The sequence below is a fragment of the Marmota marmota genome, unplaced genomic scaffold, assembly GCF_001458135.2.
Source record: "Marmota marmota marmota unplaced genomic scaffold, marMar, whole genome shotgun sequence".
Taxonomy (NCBI): Eukaryota; Metazoa; Chordata; class Mammalia; order Rodentia; family Sciuridae; genus Marmota; species Marmota marmota.
This window is the reverse complement of record NW_025999862.1, coordinates 309,124-322,300: the sequence shown is the minus strand read 5'-3', so window position 1 is coordinate 322,300 and position 13,177 is coordinate 309,124. Positions and strand designations below refer to the sequence as shown.

Here is a 13,177-nt window from a genome sequence, read left to right as displayed (position 1 = left end):
TTTTTTTTTTTTTTTTTTTAACAATACCTTTTATTTTATTGATTTTTTTTCTTTATGTGATGCTGAGGACCAAACCCAGGGCCTTGCGTGCTAGGCAAGCGCTCTACTGCTGAGCCACAACCTCAGCCATAATCGAGTTTTAAAAGACTTCTGTTACCCTGAAAAGTTCTTCATGTATTTGTTGTGGTGGTACACGCCTATGATCCCAGCAGATCTGGAGATTGCTGCAGGAGGATCACAAGTTCAAAGCCAAGGCCCTAAGGATTTAGTGAGACCCTGCCTCAAAAAACCAAAAAGGGCTGGGGATGTGGCTCTGTGGTTCAGTGCTCCTGGGTTCAATCCCTGGTACCAAAAAATAAAATAAAGAAAAGTTTTTTCATGCCTATTTTATAGTCCTCATTCTCACCCCACCCTTGCCTCCAGACAACCATTAATCTATTTTTACTATTTATATAGTTTCTCTAATTTCAAATAAAGGGAATCATAACAGATGTAGTCTTTCTACCTTTCTTTTTTCATTTACATTAATGTTTTTGAGGCTCATCCACATTGCTAATATGTATCAAAATTTCACCATAATTATGGAGTAGTACTATATTGTGTAAATATTCTCATTTTGTTTACTCATTCACTGATGGAGTAAACAAATGTTTCCCATTTTGAGCCACTAGGAAATACTGTGAAAAAAATTTACATACAAATTACATTTTTGTTCATTTCCCTTATAATATTCCCTCTTTCGTGTCATTGGTCATTGAAAAACTGAGGGTGGGACTGGAATTGTAGCTCAGTGGCAGAGCACTTGCCTAGTACATGTGAGGCACTGGGTTCGATCCAAATAAAAATAAATAAAGGTTAAAGAAAAAACTGAGGGTGGCTCTCATTATTCCCAATTTGATCTTAGACTAATGTGCAAGTTATTTAAGTCTCACTATAGGAGAGTTATTTTTTTAATAGGTAAAGTACCTATCAAGAACTCCCATAATACCTTCTTCAACCTGTTTCCCATATGAATCAAGGACAAGCACCCTCAGCCACAGGTTTAGAGAAAGAAATGATTCAGAAAGACTCAGAGAGCATCTCCTTCATGGATCCTTAATCTGGTTTGTGTTCTAACAGAACAATGGTCACATTTTTAGAACTCCCTTAACTAGAAAATCACATTTGAATATATGAGTTTTATATACATTGCAAGTAGAGGATTCTCAGGGTTTGCCTTTCCGTTGTCATCGGTAATAATGACCAAATCTAGATCTCATTAAACTACAACTATTATGCATTAATAGCCATCTTCTATCTCTCACTTACTTTGCCCCTAACCTCTGCTCCCTAAAAGGCATTGCATAAGAATAAGAATACTCACTTTCAGGCAGACCAGAGCCAGGTATGCCCATACTTCAGCATTGTAGTTGTTTAACACATTAGCTTCAGAGAGAGCATCTTCCGCCTCCATGAGCTCTTCCAGCTTGACAGCAAAGAGAGACACATGAATTGTAAGGTAAAGTAGTCTCCACTTAAACAGCTGGAGTCAGCTTAGATAAAACCACTATGTCCAAGTAATGTATGTCCATGTTCACTACCAGTGGTTATCAATGTTTTATATTTTTAGCATCCAAATTAGTCAAACAAAATATTAGGTGGTGGTACAATATATGAACCAAATTAAAAGAGAAACTGCTCTGACTAAAAAGTGAGATAGGAGATTCTGGAACCCTGCCTGAGACTCAACTTCCTCTTCCTCCTTCCCTCTATAGCCCTCTTCCTCCTTCCCTCTATAGCAGTCCCACAGGTCTTCTGTGAACCATGAAGCTTTAAGTCCTTGGATTGGAAAGTCGTGAATACTCACTATCATGTGTGCGTCATTCAGTGATTTTCCCATCTACAGTGGACTGTCAGATACCTTTTTAGGTTTTTTTCTTTGAAGTTTGCTTTTCTTTCTTGAGATTAGAGTCTGTTAAAATACTACTGTTGAGAAGGCTTCCTTTCTCCTAAAATGTTATTTAAAGCCTGATCCCGAGTAATCAATATAGTATTCAGGATCTCTAGGATACCCCCCTGAGATAAAATAAAATCATAAAAATCACATAAAATCATGACTGCTTCCTTAAACTATGAGTTTTCTTTGTAAAACTTTCAAAAGGTCTAAGGAAATAATAAGCCTGTCTTCACCTCCCCCAATACAGTAACTCAATATACTTTTGTTTTAAAAGAAGAATGAGGGCTGGGATTGTGGCTCAGCGGTGGAGTGCTCGCCTAGCACGTGTGAGGCACTGGGTTCGATCCTCAGCACCACATACAAATAGATAATACCTTTATTTTATTTATTTAACTACAACTAAAAAATATTTTTATTTTTTTTAATATATGAGTTTCTCTGCCCAAGACAAGATGGATGGGCCTTTCAGTCATGCCCATATTTTGGCCCGCACTTTAAATGTCTCTTGAGACACTGATTTCATTCATTATTTACTCAGCTTACATGTGCTGAGGATTTACTCTGTGCCAAGCTGTATGCTAGATGCCTACATCAAAAAATAAACATAAATTTTGCCCTCAAAGACCTTACTGACAGATATGTTTGATTTTTCATTATGCTTTTTTTTTACATATTTCAATTACAGAGTAAATATTTCTGTAATAAAAGCATACATATAATCCAGTGGAAAGACACAGGAAAACAGGATTAATTGTACTCTGAGATTAAAGGATAGCCTCAGAGAAGAAACACTAAAATGAATCTTGAAGGATAAGCAGGATTTATTAGTTGTTCAAGGTGAAGAAAGGCATTCGAGATAAAAAGAATAAGGCATGGAGTCATGAGAGAGTACAGCATGCTCAAGAAACTAAGTATGCTGTGTAGTTGGGAAAAATAGAGATGGAGTTGGTAGGAGGAATGAGGGAGGGAGATGGGAAGGAAGGAAGGAAGAGGGGGAAGTAAAGGAAGCAACAAGACGAGAGATGGGAAGCAAACAGAACATATATATTGTTCAAAGAAATTTTAATTTTATTCTGAAACAAGAAGTAGCCATTAAAGTAGGAAAAGTAACATGGCATTTGCATATTTTAAAGTTCATTTTGATAATGAGTTGAAGGAGGACAGGAGACCACATTAGCAGGTAAAGAGGGGATGAGATATAAATTACAGTAATAAAAATAGAAACATCAAGAGTCAATAGACTCAACATTTAGGAGACAAAATCATTAGGATATTTAATGCCTAATTAAAATTAGTGGGAATATAATATGATACATCTTTGGTTTCTGGATTGGTTGATTTGGTTCATGATCATTCCATTCACTAAGATAGAGAACACATGAGAAGCTCAAGGCTTAAGGGAATGTGAGAATGCTCCTGGGTCACAAATGGTTAACCCATCTCTTAAGACTAAATATTTTGTATATGCTCATTTTGAGGTATCTGGTGAACCATTAAATGGAGCTGTGTGATACAAGGACCAGCCAGAACTTGAAAAGTGTTAAAAACTAAAGGTTAAGAATTCATTAGGGCACAAGTGGTAGTTAAGACAATGGGGGTAGGGGCTGGGATTGTGGTTCAGTGGCAGAGCGCTTGCCTGACGTGTGTGAGGCATTGGGTTTGATTCTCAGCACCACAAATAAATAAATGAAATAAAAGTCTTATCAACAACACTAAAAAAATATTAAAAAAAAAAAAAAAAGACCATGGGGATAGATGATACTTCTTAGGGAAAACATGTGACATAGAGAAGGACTCACCATAGAGCCCAGAGGAGCCCATAAACTACGGTGGGGAAAACATGAGGATCCAGCAAAAAGAGCCAAGAAAGAAATATCAGAGATGAAGGTACAGATTTGGCAGGACGTGAATGCATTGTTGTAAAAACTATGGGAAGAGACCACTTAAGGAAGGACATGGTCAACAGAGTTAAGTGCCACAGAGATTTTCACCTAGGTGACAACTTCATCTAAGTGTTGCATTTGGCAATTAGGGTGTCATAGGGGACTTTTTTGTTAAGAGAATTTCATCCAAGTGGAAAGAGGTATATGCTTGATGGCAATGAAGTGAGCATTAATTAAATGGGACAGAGAAATGAACAATTTCTTCAGAAATATATACAATATTATTTCAGACTTATTAGTTATACAACTGCAAATAAGATACCTCTCAGATTGAGGTAATAGTTAAATGGACTCTCACACTTCCACCAGAGAGTATAAATCAGTATAAAGCCTTTCTAGAAGGCGAGACTTTAAAAATATACAGTCTTTTAGAAATATATCCTGAGGAAATAATCACAGTTAATTTAAGTACAAAAATGTTTATTTCAGCTTCATGTATAAAAGTATGACTGTATAAAATAACATGACTAATAATAACTGGTCAAATAAATTATAGAATATCCAGATATAGGAATAGTATGACTAAAATATTGATGGAGGGATTACTTGGACATCTTAGCGATAGTTTTTTTGTTTCTGTTTCTTTTTCAGGGGTATTGGGGATTGAACCAGGTTATTCTACCACTGAACTGTGTATCCTAGCCCCCATTTTCTTTTTTTAGTTTTAAAATTTTGAGACAGAGTTTCACAAGTTGCCTAGACTGGCTTTGAACTTGTAATCCCCCTGCCTCAGCCTGTGGAGTAGCTGAGATTTACAGGCATGCACTACTGCGCCTGGCTGTTTCTATCTTAATAAGAATACTTTTTATAATACTCGAAACAAACAGAATCATGACTATACTGAATAGTTTGTGTAGTTGATCTCTTTTATTTTTTAGAATGCTCCCAGTTTTCTAACAGACACAGATGGTTTATATCCTTTCTGGGAAGGCAGAGCAGGAGGCACATGGCTTATGTATATGAACATAAGTTCTGATTCCCAGTAAGGCATAAGCTGTATCCCAGTATAATTATAACATCACCTTTTTCAGTCTCACTAGTGTCCTGGCTTATGAGATAAAAAATACAGGGTCATCCTACTTACATATCTATACCACAGAACATCATGCAGGCATTCGAACTCATGTTTTAGATTATTTGGTGATGTGAAAAGATAGTAATGTTATATTTAGTAGAAAAAAGATTATAAGGATAAATATATATATTATATATAATTATAATACATATACATATTGCATAAAGATTACAAGGCAATATATAATTATATATTATGTAAATAATATATAATTAATATAATATACATTATACAATATATAATAATTATATTCACATATAATGTCATATTTATATTATATTTATATATTCTATATAATACTTATACTGCATATATAATATATAGTAATATATGTATATCTCAAATATATATATTGCCTTGCAATCTTTATATATATTAGGCATTAAAATTGTTTTCATAGTTGGGTGCAGCAGTGCCTGCCAATAATCTCAGCTATACAGAAGCTGAGGCAATAGCATTATTTGAGCCCAGAAGTTTGGGGCTAGATTCTTCTTAAAAAAAAAAAAAAAAAAAGGCTTTCAACTATATATGTGAACAAGAGTGAAGGAAAATGCATACAAATGGTAACAGTGGTTTTTCTCTGTTGGGATTTGGGGATTATGCAAACTTTTTTCTTCATATTTTGTATCTTCTAAATTTTCCATAATGAACATAATACCAATAAGGAAGAGAAAACAGGGAACAGAGATAATTCTTTTGTTAAGGATAACAATCAAGTGGTGGTAGTATAATAAAAAAGGAAACATATGGGGAAGATAAAAGTTAAGAAAAAAAATTAGAGAGTAGAAAACAGAGAAATGGGATTAAGAATACATGTGAAGAAATTAAACAAGAATTGTAAGATATATGCCTCTTTTAAAGACTGGATGACAGGATGGAAGGGCGAGCAGTGAATTTTTAGGAGAGGTAGAGCAGAATCTTTTACTGGGAATTGTAATAGCTCCTACAGTAAACAGGTCACAATGCTTAATAAATATAAATTTTTTTATTTTTATTTTTTTGGTACCAGTGATTGAACTCAGGGGCATTTGACCATGAGCCACATCCCCAGCCCTATTTTTGTATTTTATTTAGAGACAGGGTCCCATTCAGTCTCACTGAGGCTTAGTGCCTCACCATTGCTGAGGCTGGCTTTGAACTCGGGATTCTCCTGTCTTAGCCTCTGGAGCTGCTGGGATTATAAGTGTGCATCACCATGCCTAGCTATCAATTGATTTTTTTAATTGAGTAGATTCTTCATTTCCCACATCATCTTTTTCTCACAGATAATGTCACTAAAGTGTACCTAAACCAAATAATGTGAAAAATTTTATATAGCTTCCTGATTCAGATTTTTGTAGAATTTTTAAGGATATTTTCTTTTTCTAAATTAGATTGATCTTCAGTTCATGAACAGCTTTTTAAAGCGGCTTCTCATTACAGCAGACTGCCATGATTGCTACCCTGCCATCATCACAAACCCCAGTGTGACAGAAGACCAAGGAATCAAGGTCATTAGTGTGCATGGGCTTGGTCTCAAGACCTCATTCTCTTACCCGATAACAGGCGATTCCCACTCCTAGCCAGGTTAGACATGAAGGTGACCTCTTACAGGCTTGCAGGTAGGTTCTCTTTGCCTTTTCGTACTATAGAAAGAAAGTACTACTAAGCTACAGTTCTGGAAGCTTCACACTCTATACTTCTAGGATAATCATGGTGAGACAGGGACCACCTCATGGAAAAATAGGATACTCTTAAGATTAAGGAGTAAAATTTCTTGGGGGTGGGGACGAGAAGGCAAACTAGCTTTTGGTTTTATGGCAGTAACAGATGTACCAAAAATTAGGAGTTAAAAATTGGGCCAGTCTTTACCTTTGGATATAAAAGCCTCATTATCATAATACTGGTTATAAGATATAAATATTTGAACTATATCAGGTACCAGACCATGGCTTAAGTTACATGATTACTATCCTTCCGCTATACCTTACCTCTTTTTCTTCCAGATAGATGAGCCCCAGTCGCAGGAATATGAAGTGCATCTCAGAAGCATCCAATACAAAACTAATGGTTCGCTCGTAGCATGCCTTGGCCTCAGCATGATCTCCTCTCAGAAAATAGAGATGACCTTTCATGCCCCAGACATTAGGGTTCTGAGAAAGTAAACAACAAGTAAAATGGGATGAGGTGATATTTAAAAGTACATTGGTGACTATGTTTAACATTCTGTGAGCACTCAGAAGCATTTCACAGCGCTGGAAGGTATTTTTCTAGGTCTGTCGTCTCATTTCTTTCTTGTATTCTTCAAAACCATTTTGTCTTTGGGGTAAATATTAAGAAAAACATTCAAGCATAACCAAGCAGAAAGCAGGTCTAAAAAACTTGAAATAGGTAAACACTATCTGTGAAAGAGCTCTTTCTCCTTTTCTCTTCCCTCAGCAAAACTCATGATTACTTAAGAAAACAAATGGACTAGTATATATAGATGAGTTTACTGACAGCCAATGGCCCCACCCATGGTCACCAAAAATCTACCTCTAACATATAACCACTATTTTTTTAATATTTATTTTTTAGTTGTAGTTGGACACAATACCTTTATTTTATTTATTTATTTTTATGTGGTGCTGAGGATCAAACCCAGGGCCTCATATGTGCTAGGTGAGCGCTTACCACTGAGCCACAACCCCAGCCCATAACCACTATTTTTTGAGACTAGGTCTCATTGTGTTACCCGAAATGGCCTAGAACTCCTGGTCTTAATTCATCTTCCTGCCTCAGGTTTCCAAGTGCTGGGACCACAGGTGTACTTGGCAATGCCCAGCAGGCATCATTAACTTTAATAAGGCCTGCTCACTCCTTCTCCCACCCCAGAGCTTCTTGCAAAAGTCATTACCAGGTAGTCCAGCCGGACTGCATGTTGAAGGCATTCCTCTGCCTTGGTAAAGTCCTTCTTCAGAAGGTGTGTCTGGGCCAGCACCAAGTAATATTCACAGCTGGGGCCTCCTTGAGGGCATAACAGCTCATGTGCGAGTACTCTGTGCACATACTACAATGAAATCAGACCATAAGGAACATGTACATGGCTGCACTGCATTAGTCCCATAGCTTTCACATTTGAAGGATTCTGTCTCTGATAATAACCAATAATGAACATCTTATAGAATGAAATTATTATCCTCAACTTCAAAGGGTTGCAGGTAGGTTTTCTTTGCTTTTCATACTATATAAAGAAAGTACCAGTAAGCCACATTTCTAGAAGCTTCACACACTATACTTCTAGGATAATCATGGTGAGACATGGAGTGAATTACAAACATTCAGTATATTTCATGTTCCATTATCAACTACTCACTTAGGCACCAAATGGAGATATTTCCAAGAGAATAACCTGCAATATCACACAATTCTGATCTTGCTAGTCATGATACGAGGTGAGTTTTAGAATGTATTTATTATGCAGCAGACAAAGGCATTGCCTCAACCATCCCATTTACACACCAAGTAACAGACAGCTGCCACCATAAGGAAACACATGGTGAGGCAAATCTTGCCTCTCTATGATTCTAGACTCTAGACCTGAAAACAAATATCTGTTTCTGCCACATCTTGTATTTGGAGCTATTTGTTTTTCACACTTCAAAAGGGCTGCAAATTTGACAAGTCAGATGTTGAGCACAGGGAAACCCTTCTTGTATTCTCAGTCTATTCCCATTCAGCCTATAATATAAAACCTCCACTGATACTTTTACCTTCTTAGGAAAATACTGGGTGAGGATAGTGGGTGTAGTTGTTCTCTCTACCTGCCTTTTGGCTCTCTGACCTAAGGGGAATAATGACTTATTTAATTGGGAAAAAAGAGAGCCTGTTTCTAATTGTGAAGAGTTCATGTGCTAAGATCAGGGCCAAATCCCTTGGCTCCTGGATCTTGCTATCTTTTGTACTTGGATATCTTTTGCTCATGGATATGCTTCTTGTTTGACATGTGGTAGGGTAGATCTCATAGAATGTGCTTCTTTTCTGGGAGGAGGCTGCAGTTCTCCAGCTGCTCCACCTATGACTGCAAGGGTAAGTTAAATGTGGGAACACTTATATTCTTAATCCCAGCTTTATTGATAAAAATAATGTAATATTTTAACCCCTTCCCCATATGGCACTATGCATCTGTTTTCAATTGATCAGATCTAAAAAGGAAAAAAAAGGTATGAGAAGGTTCCTATGAACCCTCAGCCCACATTAATTCCCCAAAGAAAGTGATATCAGGCTGCAAATACTTAGAGTCTGACTTGGTTCTGCTGGTATTCTACAGTAGAGAGGAGACTTGCAGTGAGGTCTGCTAGTGCCATCCGCAGAGAGTGGTTCATGTTTGCATGTTTTTCCTATTGGGCTTAAGGTGTGCTCTAGAAAGTATATTTGAAGGGCTGGGTATATAGCGCGATGGTAAATGTGCCTAGCATGCACCAGGACTAGTATGCACCCAGGGGTTCTATCTCCAGCGCCTCTCAAAAAAAGTTTATTTGATTTCTGCTTCATACATATTTAAGCTTACAAAGAAAACACTATGAATATAAAAAGTAATTCATTAAAGTCTTTCCATCTAATGTCCTTTTCCAAATAGTCTGACCTGCACAGCATTGACTTTCATCAGGAAGCGTATGGTCTCCATGAAGATTGTAGTAGGAGTTTGGGAAACACCAGAATAAGGAGCAGGTTGCAGAATAGCTGATGAATCTTGACATTTTGGTGCTTCTGAAAATATTATATTAAAAGGATAGAAGATCAGGGCTGGGACTGTGGCTCAGTGGTAGCTCACTTGCCTGGCATGTGTGAAGCACTGGGTTCGATTCTCAGTACCATGTATAAATAAATTTTAAAAATAAATAAAGATCTATCAACAACTAAGAAAAAAATATTAAAAAAGGATAGATGAGGGCTGGGGATGTGGCTCAAGCGGTAGCGCGCTCGCCTGGCATGTGTACGGCCCGGGTTCGATCCTCAGCACCACATACAAACAGATGTTGTGTCCGCCAAAAACTAAAAAAAAAATAAATAAATATTAAAATTTAAAAAAAAAAAAGGATAGATGATTAGATATAAAGGGAAAATATCAGAAGATCAGACCCACTAGCATAGTAGGGAAAATATTCTTATGTAATAATACATGAAAAAGATCATCATCTAGAAAGCAGTAGACTGTCTCCAGCAATGGCCCATAAAGAGGAGAACTCAAAGGTCCTCAAAGTAAATCACTGTTAGTTCCAAGGACAAGTCACAATTAAATGAAAGGGTTTTAAAGTATTTGGATCTCCTTGAATGTGAAACACAATTTGTAGATATTCTGAAAATGAAGACTCATGAGTCAGTCAAGGTCTTTTGTGAACTACTTGGGTGAGCTTAAAATCCTTGCTTACTAAAGAAGTTACACCTCTGTTTTTGAACTTCAGAGCTTAGAATAATCCGAAAGAATGTAGGCAATATTAATTTCAAACAAGTCAGCATTGTTGCCTATATAATCATGAGAGTTTTCATCCTTGCCTAGTTTGTTTATGCCCCCATTTCAAGTGAAAGTCTTAATTCCTAGTTACCTTTTTTTTCTGGTATCTCCTTGAAAAACAGGTTGGATTGTTTGGGGTCAATACTTGAATCCTGAAATTGTGTAGACAATATGGGTTCTCCTGACTCAGATGGCAGTTTGGAAGATTCTTCAAGAAATTCATCTAGAATGGATAATGCAGCTCCTGCTCCTAAATAGATTACATTTTGATTTAAAAATCACTTCCTATCTTGGTTATTACAGGGGCTGGGATTGTGGCTCAGCGGTAGAGCGCTCGCCTAGCACCGGCGGGACCTGGGTTCAATCCTAAGCACCACATAAAAATAAAAATAAAGGCATTGTGTTGTGTCCATCTACACCTGAGAAATAAATATTAAAAAAAATTATTACAGGGCTGGGGTTATAACTCAGTGGCAGAGCGCTTGCCTAGAATGCTTGAGGAACTGGGATCAATCTTCAGCACCATGTAAAAATAAACAAATAAAATAAAGGCATTCTGCCCATCTACAACTACAAAAAGAAATTTTAAAGTTATTATAGAAGATAAAATTTGTAAAACATGAGAAACATATTCCCTAAACTGCATGGACAGACTTTGATAGACTTGCTTACATTTTTGAATAACTTAAGGAGATAATCTAAATTGATAGCACAACTTTTATCACTATATCACACCCCACCCCTATACAACCTTGCTGTAAAATCCAAATCACAATATCAAATGGATTGTGATTATAAAAGTTACTTTCTAAATCCAGGATCTAAAGAATCCAGATGAGAAGAAAAATATATTTTTTGATAACATTAAAGCCCTCAGAGAACAGGAACTCTATTCTTTTTTTTTTTTAACCTTTATTTTATTTTTATGTGGTGCTGAGGATCAAACCCAGTGCCTCACACATGCTAGGCAAGTGCACTACCACTTGAGCCACAACCCCAGCCCCAAGAAATTCTATTCTTTTTATTTCACTATTCAAAAAATAATAAAAATCACAGAGCAGCTATATTTGAACATGTCTATGCCAGATATTAGGAGTATGCCCTCAAAAGGGGCCAACCTAGATAATCCAAAATAATCTCCCTGTTTCAAAATCTAACTTCATTACACCAGAAGTCTCTTTTGCCATATAATGTAACAATCACAGATCCCAGGAACTAGAAAAGGGGCATCTTCGAGGAGCCATTTTTCAGTTTACCATAGTAATTCCTTATATGACAGGATTTAAGTATGCCATTTCATTGTTTGTTTTCAATTTGTCTTCTCTGCTTTTTATTGTTATTTCCTTTTTTCCCTGCCTTCCTGTGTGTGATGTGAACATTCTTTAGCATTCATTTTGACTTATTTGTAGTATATTATAGTATATAACTATTTGATTGGGGTTGCTCTAAGACAGAAATATGCAAGCAATGGCCTATTGGCCACATCTGGCTTGCCCTTTTATTTCGGGGTGGGGGGGTACCAGGTGAAGGATATGGAAAATGACAACCTCCCAAGACAGGAGGAGGGAAGGAGAAAGAAAGCAAAACATTGATTCTTCCCCAGTAAATCCTTCCAATTAAGGCATTAGTGTAAGTTCCCGACAAAAACAATTCATTTTGCAATAAAAAATTAAAATGATCACTTTAAGGTGGCATGAACATAAAGCAAAATTTAAAAAGGGCAACATTTTAAACCCAAAGAAATAAAGAAAAATCACTTAAAATTTAAGGGCACAAATCAGTGATTTAGAGAATAAATATAAAAAAGATTAACAAAACTGAGGTCTGGGGATGTAGCTCAGTGGTAGAGCCCCACTGGGTTCATTCCTAGTACAGCTAAAAAAAAGACAACAACAACAATAAAATACCATGAAGAATGTAAAATACATAAGATGAATATGAAAATTAAATGGTTATCAAACACCCCCTTTTGCCAACTACTCAGGCTTTGTTTTATAGTTGCGTTCTGCTAAAACTTCAAGTAAAAATCAATTCTTATCATATATAAGTTGATACATAATAGACCAGAAAGGTTGCCTAACAACCTTTTTCTAAGTTTTATTTATTTTTTTATATACAATAATTGTGTATATTTATGGGGTAAAAGGTTGTTTCAATATATGTATACTTTGTGAAATGATCAATCAAGCTAATTACATATCCATCTCCTCAAATTTTTATCATTTCTTTGTGATAAGAACACATAAAATCCTCTCACATAGCTATTTTAAAATATACATCATTATTAATTATAGTCACTATACTATACAATAAAACACCAGAACTTGTTCCTCCTATCTATTTACTTTTATATTTTATTTATTTATTTTTATGTGGTGCTGAGGATCAAACCCTGTGCCTCACATATGCTAGGCAAGCTCTACCACTGAGCCACAACCCCACCCTGTTCCTCCTATTTAAATGAAAATTTGTATTTGTAACAACATCTTTTCCTTGCTCACCCCTATAACAACCTTGATTATAAAACTAGATTGACGGGCTGGGGATGTGGCTCAAGCGGTAGCGCGCTCGCCTGGCATGTGTGCGGCCCGGGTTTGATCCTCAGCACCACATACAAACAACAATGTTGTGTCTGCCGAAAAAACTAAAAAATAAATATTAAAATTCTCTCTCTCTCTCTCTCTCTCTCTCTCTCTCTCTCTCTCTCCTCTCTCCTCTCTCTAAAAAAAAAAAAAAAAAAAAAAATTAAA

At 36.4% G+C, this 13,177-nt stretch overlaps 1 protein-coding gene and 1 long non-coding RNA gene across 10 annotated transcripts in view; one reads left to right on the top strand and one right to left on the bottom strand.

The window, feature by feature from the left end:
- LOC125618432 overlaps positions 1-7,074 on the top strand; it is an 11,879-nt gene extending 4,805 nt beyond the window's left edge. The window contains exons 2-3 of the long non-coding RNA XR_007349693.1: positions 6,328-6,444; positions 6,940-7,074. This is a non-coding gene — a long non-coding RNA (uncharacterized LOC125618432). The remainder of the gene's footprint in view (positions 1-6,327; positions 6,445-6,939) is intronic.
- Cfap70 (cilia and flagella associated protein 70) overlaps positions 1-13,177 on the bottom strand; it is an 87,302-nt gene that overhangs the window by 5,093 nt on the left and 69,032 nt on the right. For 7 of the 9 annotated variants that reach the window (XM_048809005.1, XM_048809007.1, XM_015500491.2 and 4 more), the window contains 6 exons: positions 10,519-10,677; positions 9,558-9,682; positions 7,830-7,982; positions 6,925-7,086; positions 6,490-6,579; positions 1,364-1,465 (listed from right to left, as the gene is read on the bottom strand). In XM_048809005.1, the coding sequence (XP_048664962.1) occupies positions 1,364-1,465; positions 6,490-6,579; positions 6,925-7,086; positions 7,830-7,982; positions 9,558-9,682; positions 10,519-10,677 (791 nt within the window). The remainder of the gene's footprint in view (positions 1-1,363; positions 1,466-6,489; positions 6,580-6,924; positions 7,087-7,829; positions 7,983-9,557; positions 9,683-10,518; positions 10,678-13,177) is intronic. The other 2 variants (XM_048809008.1, XM_048809009.1) reach the window with 2 other exon arrangements.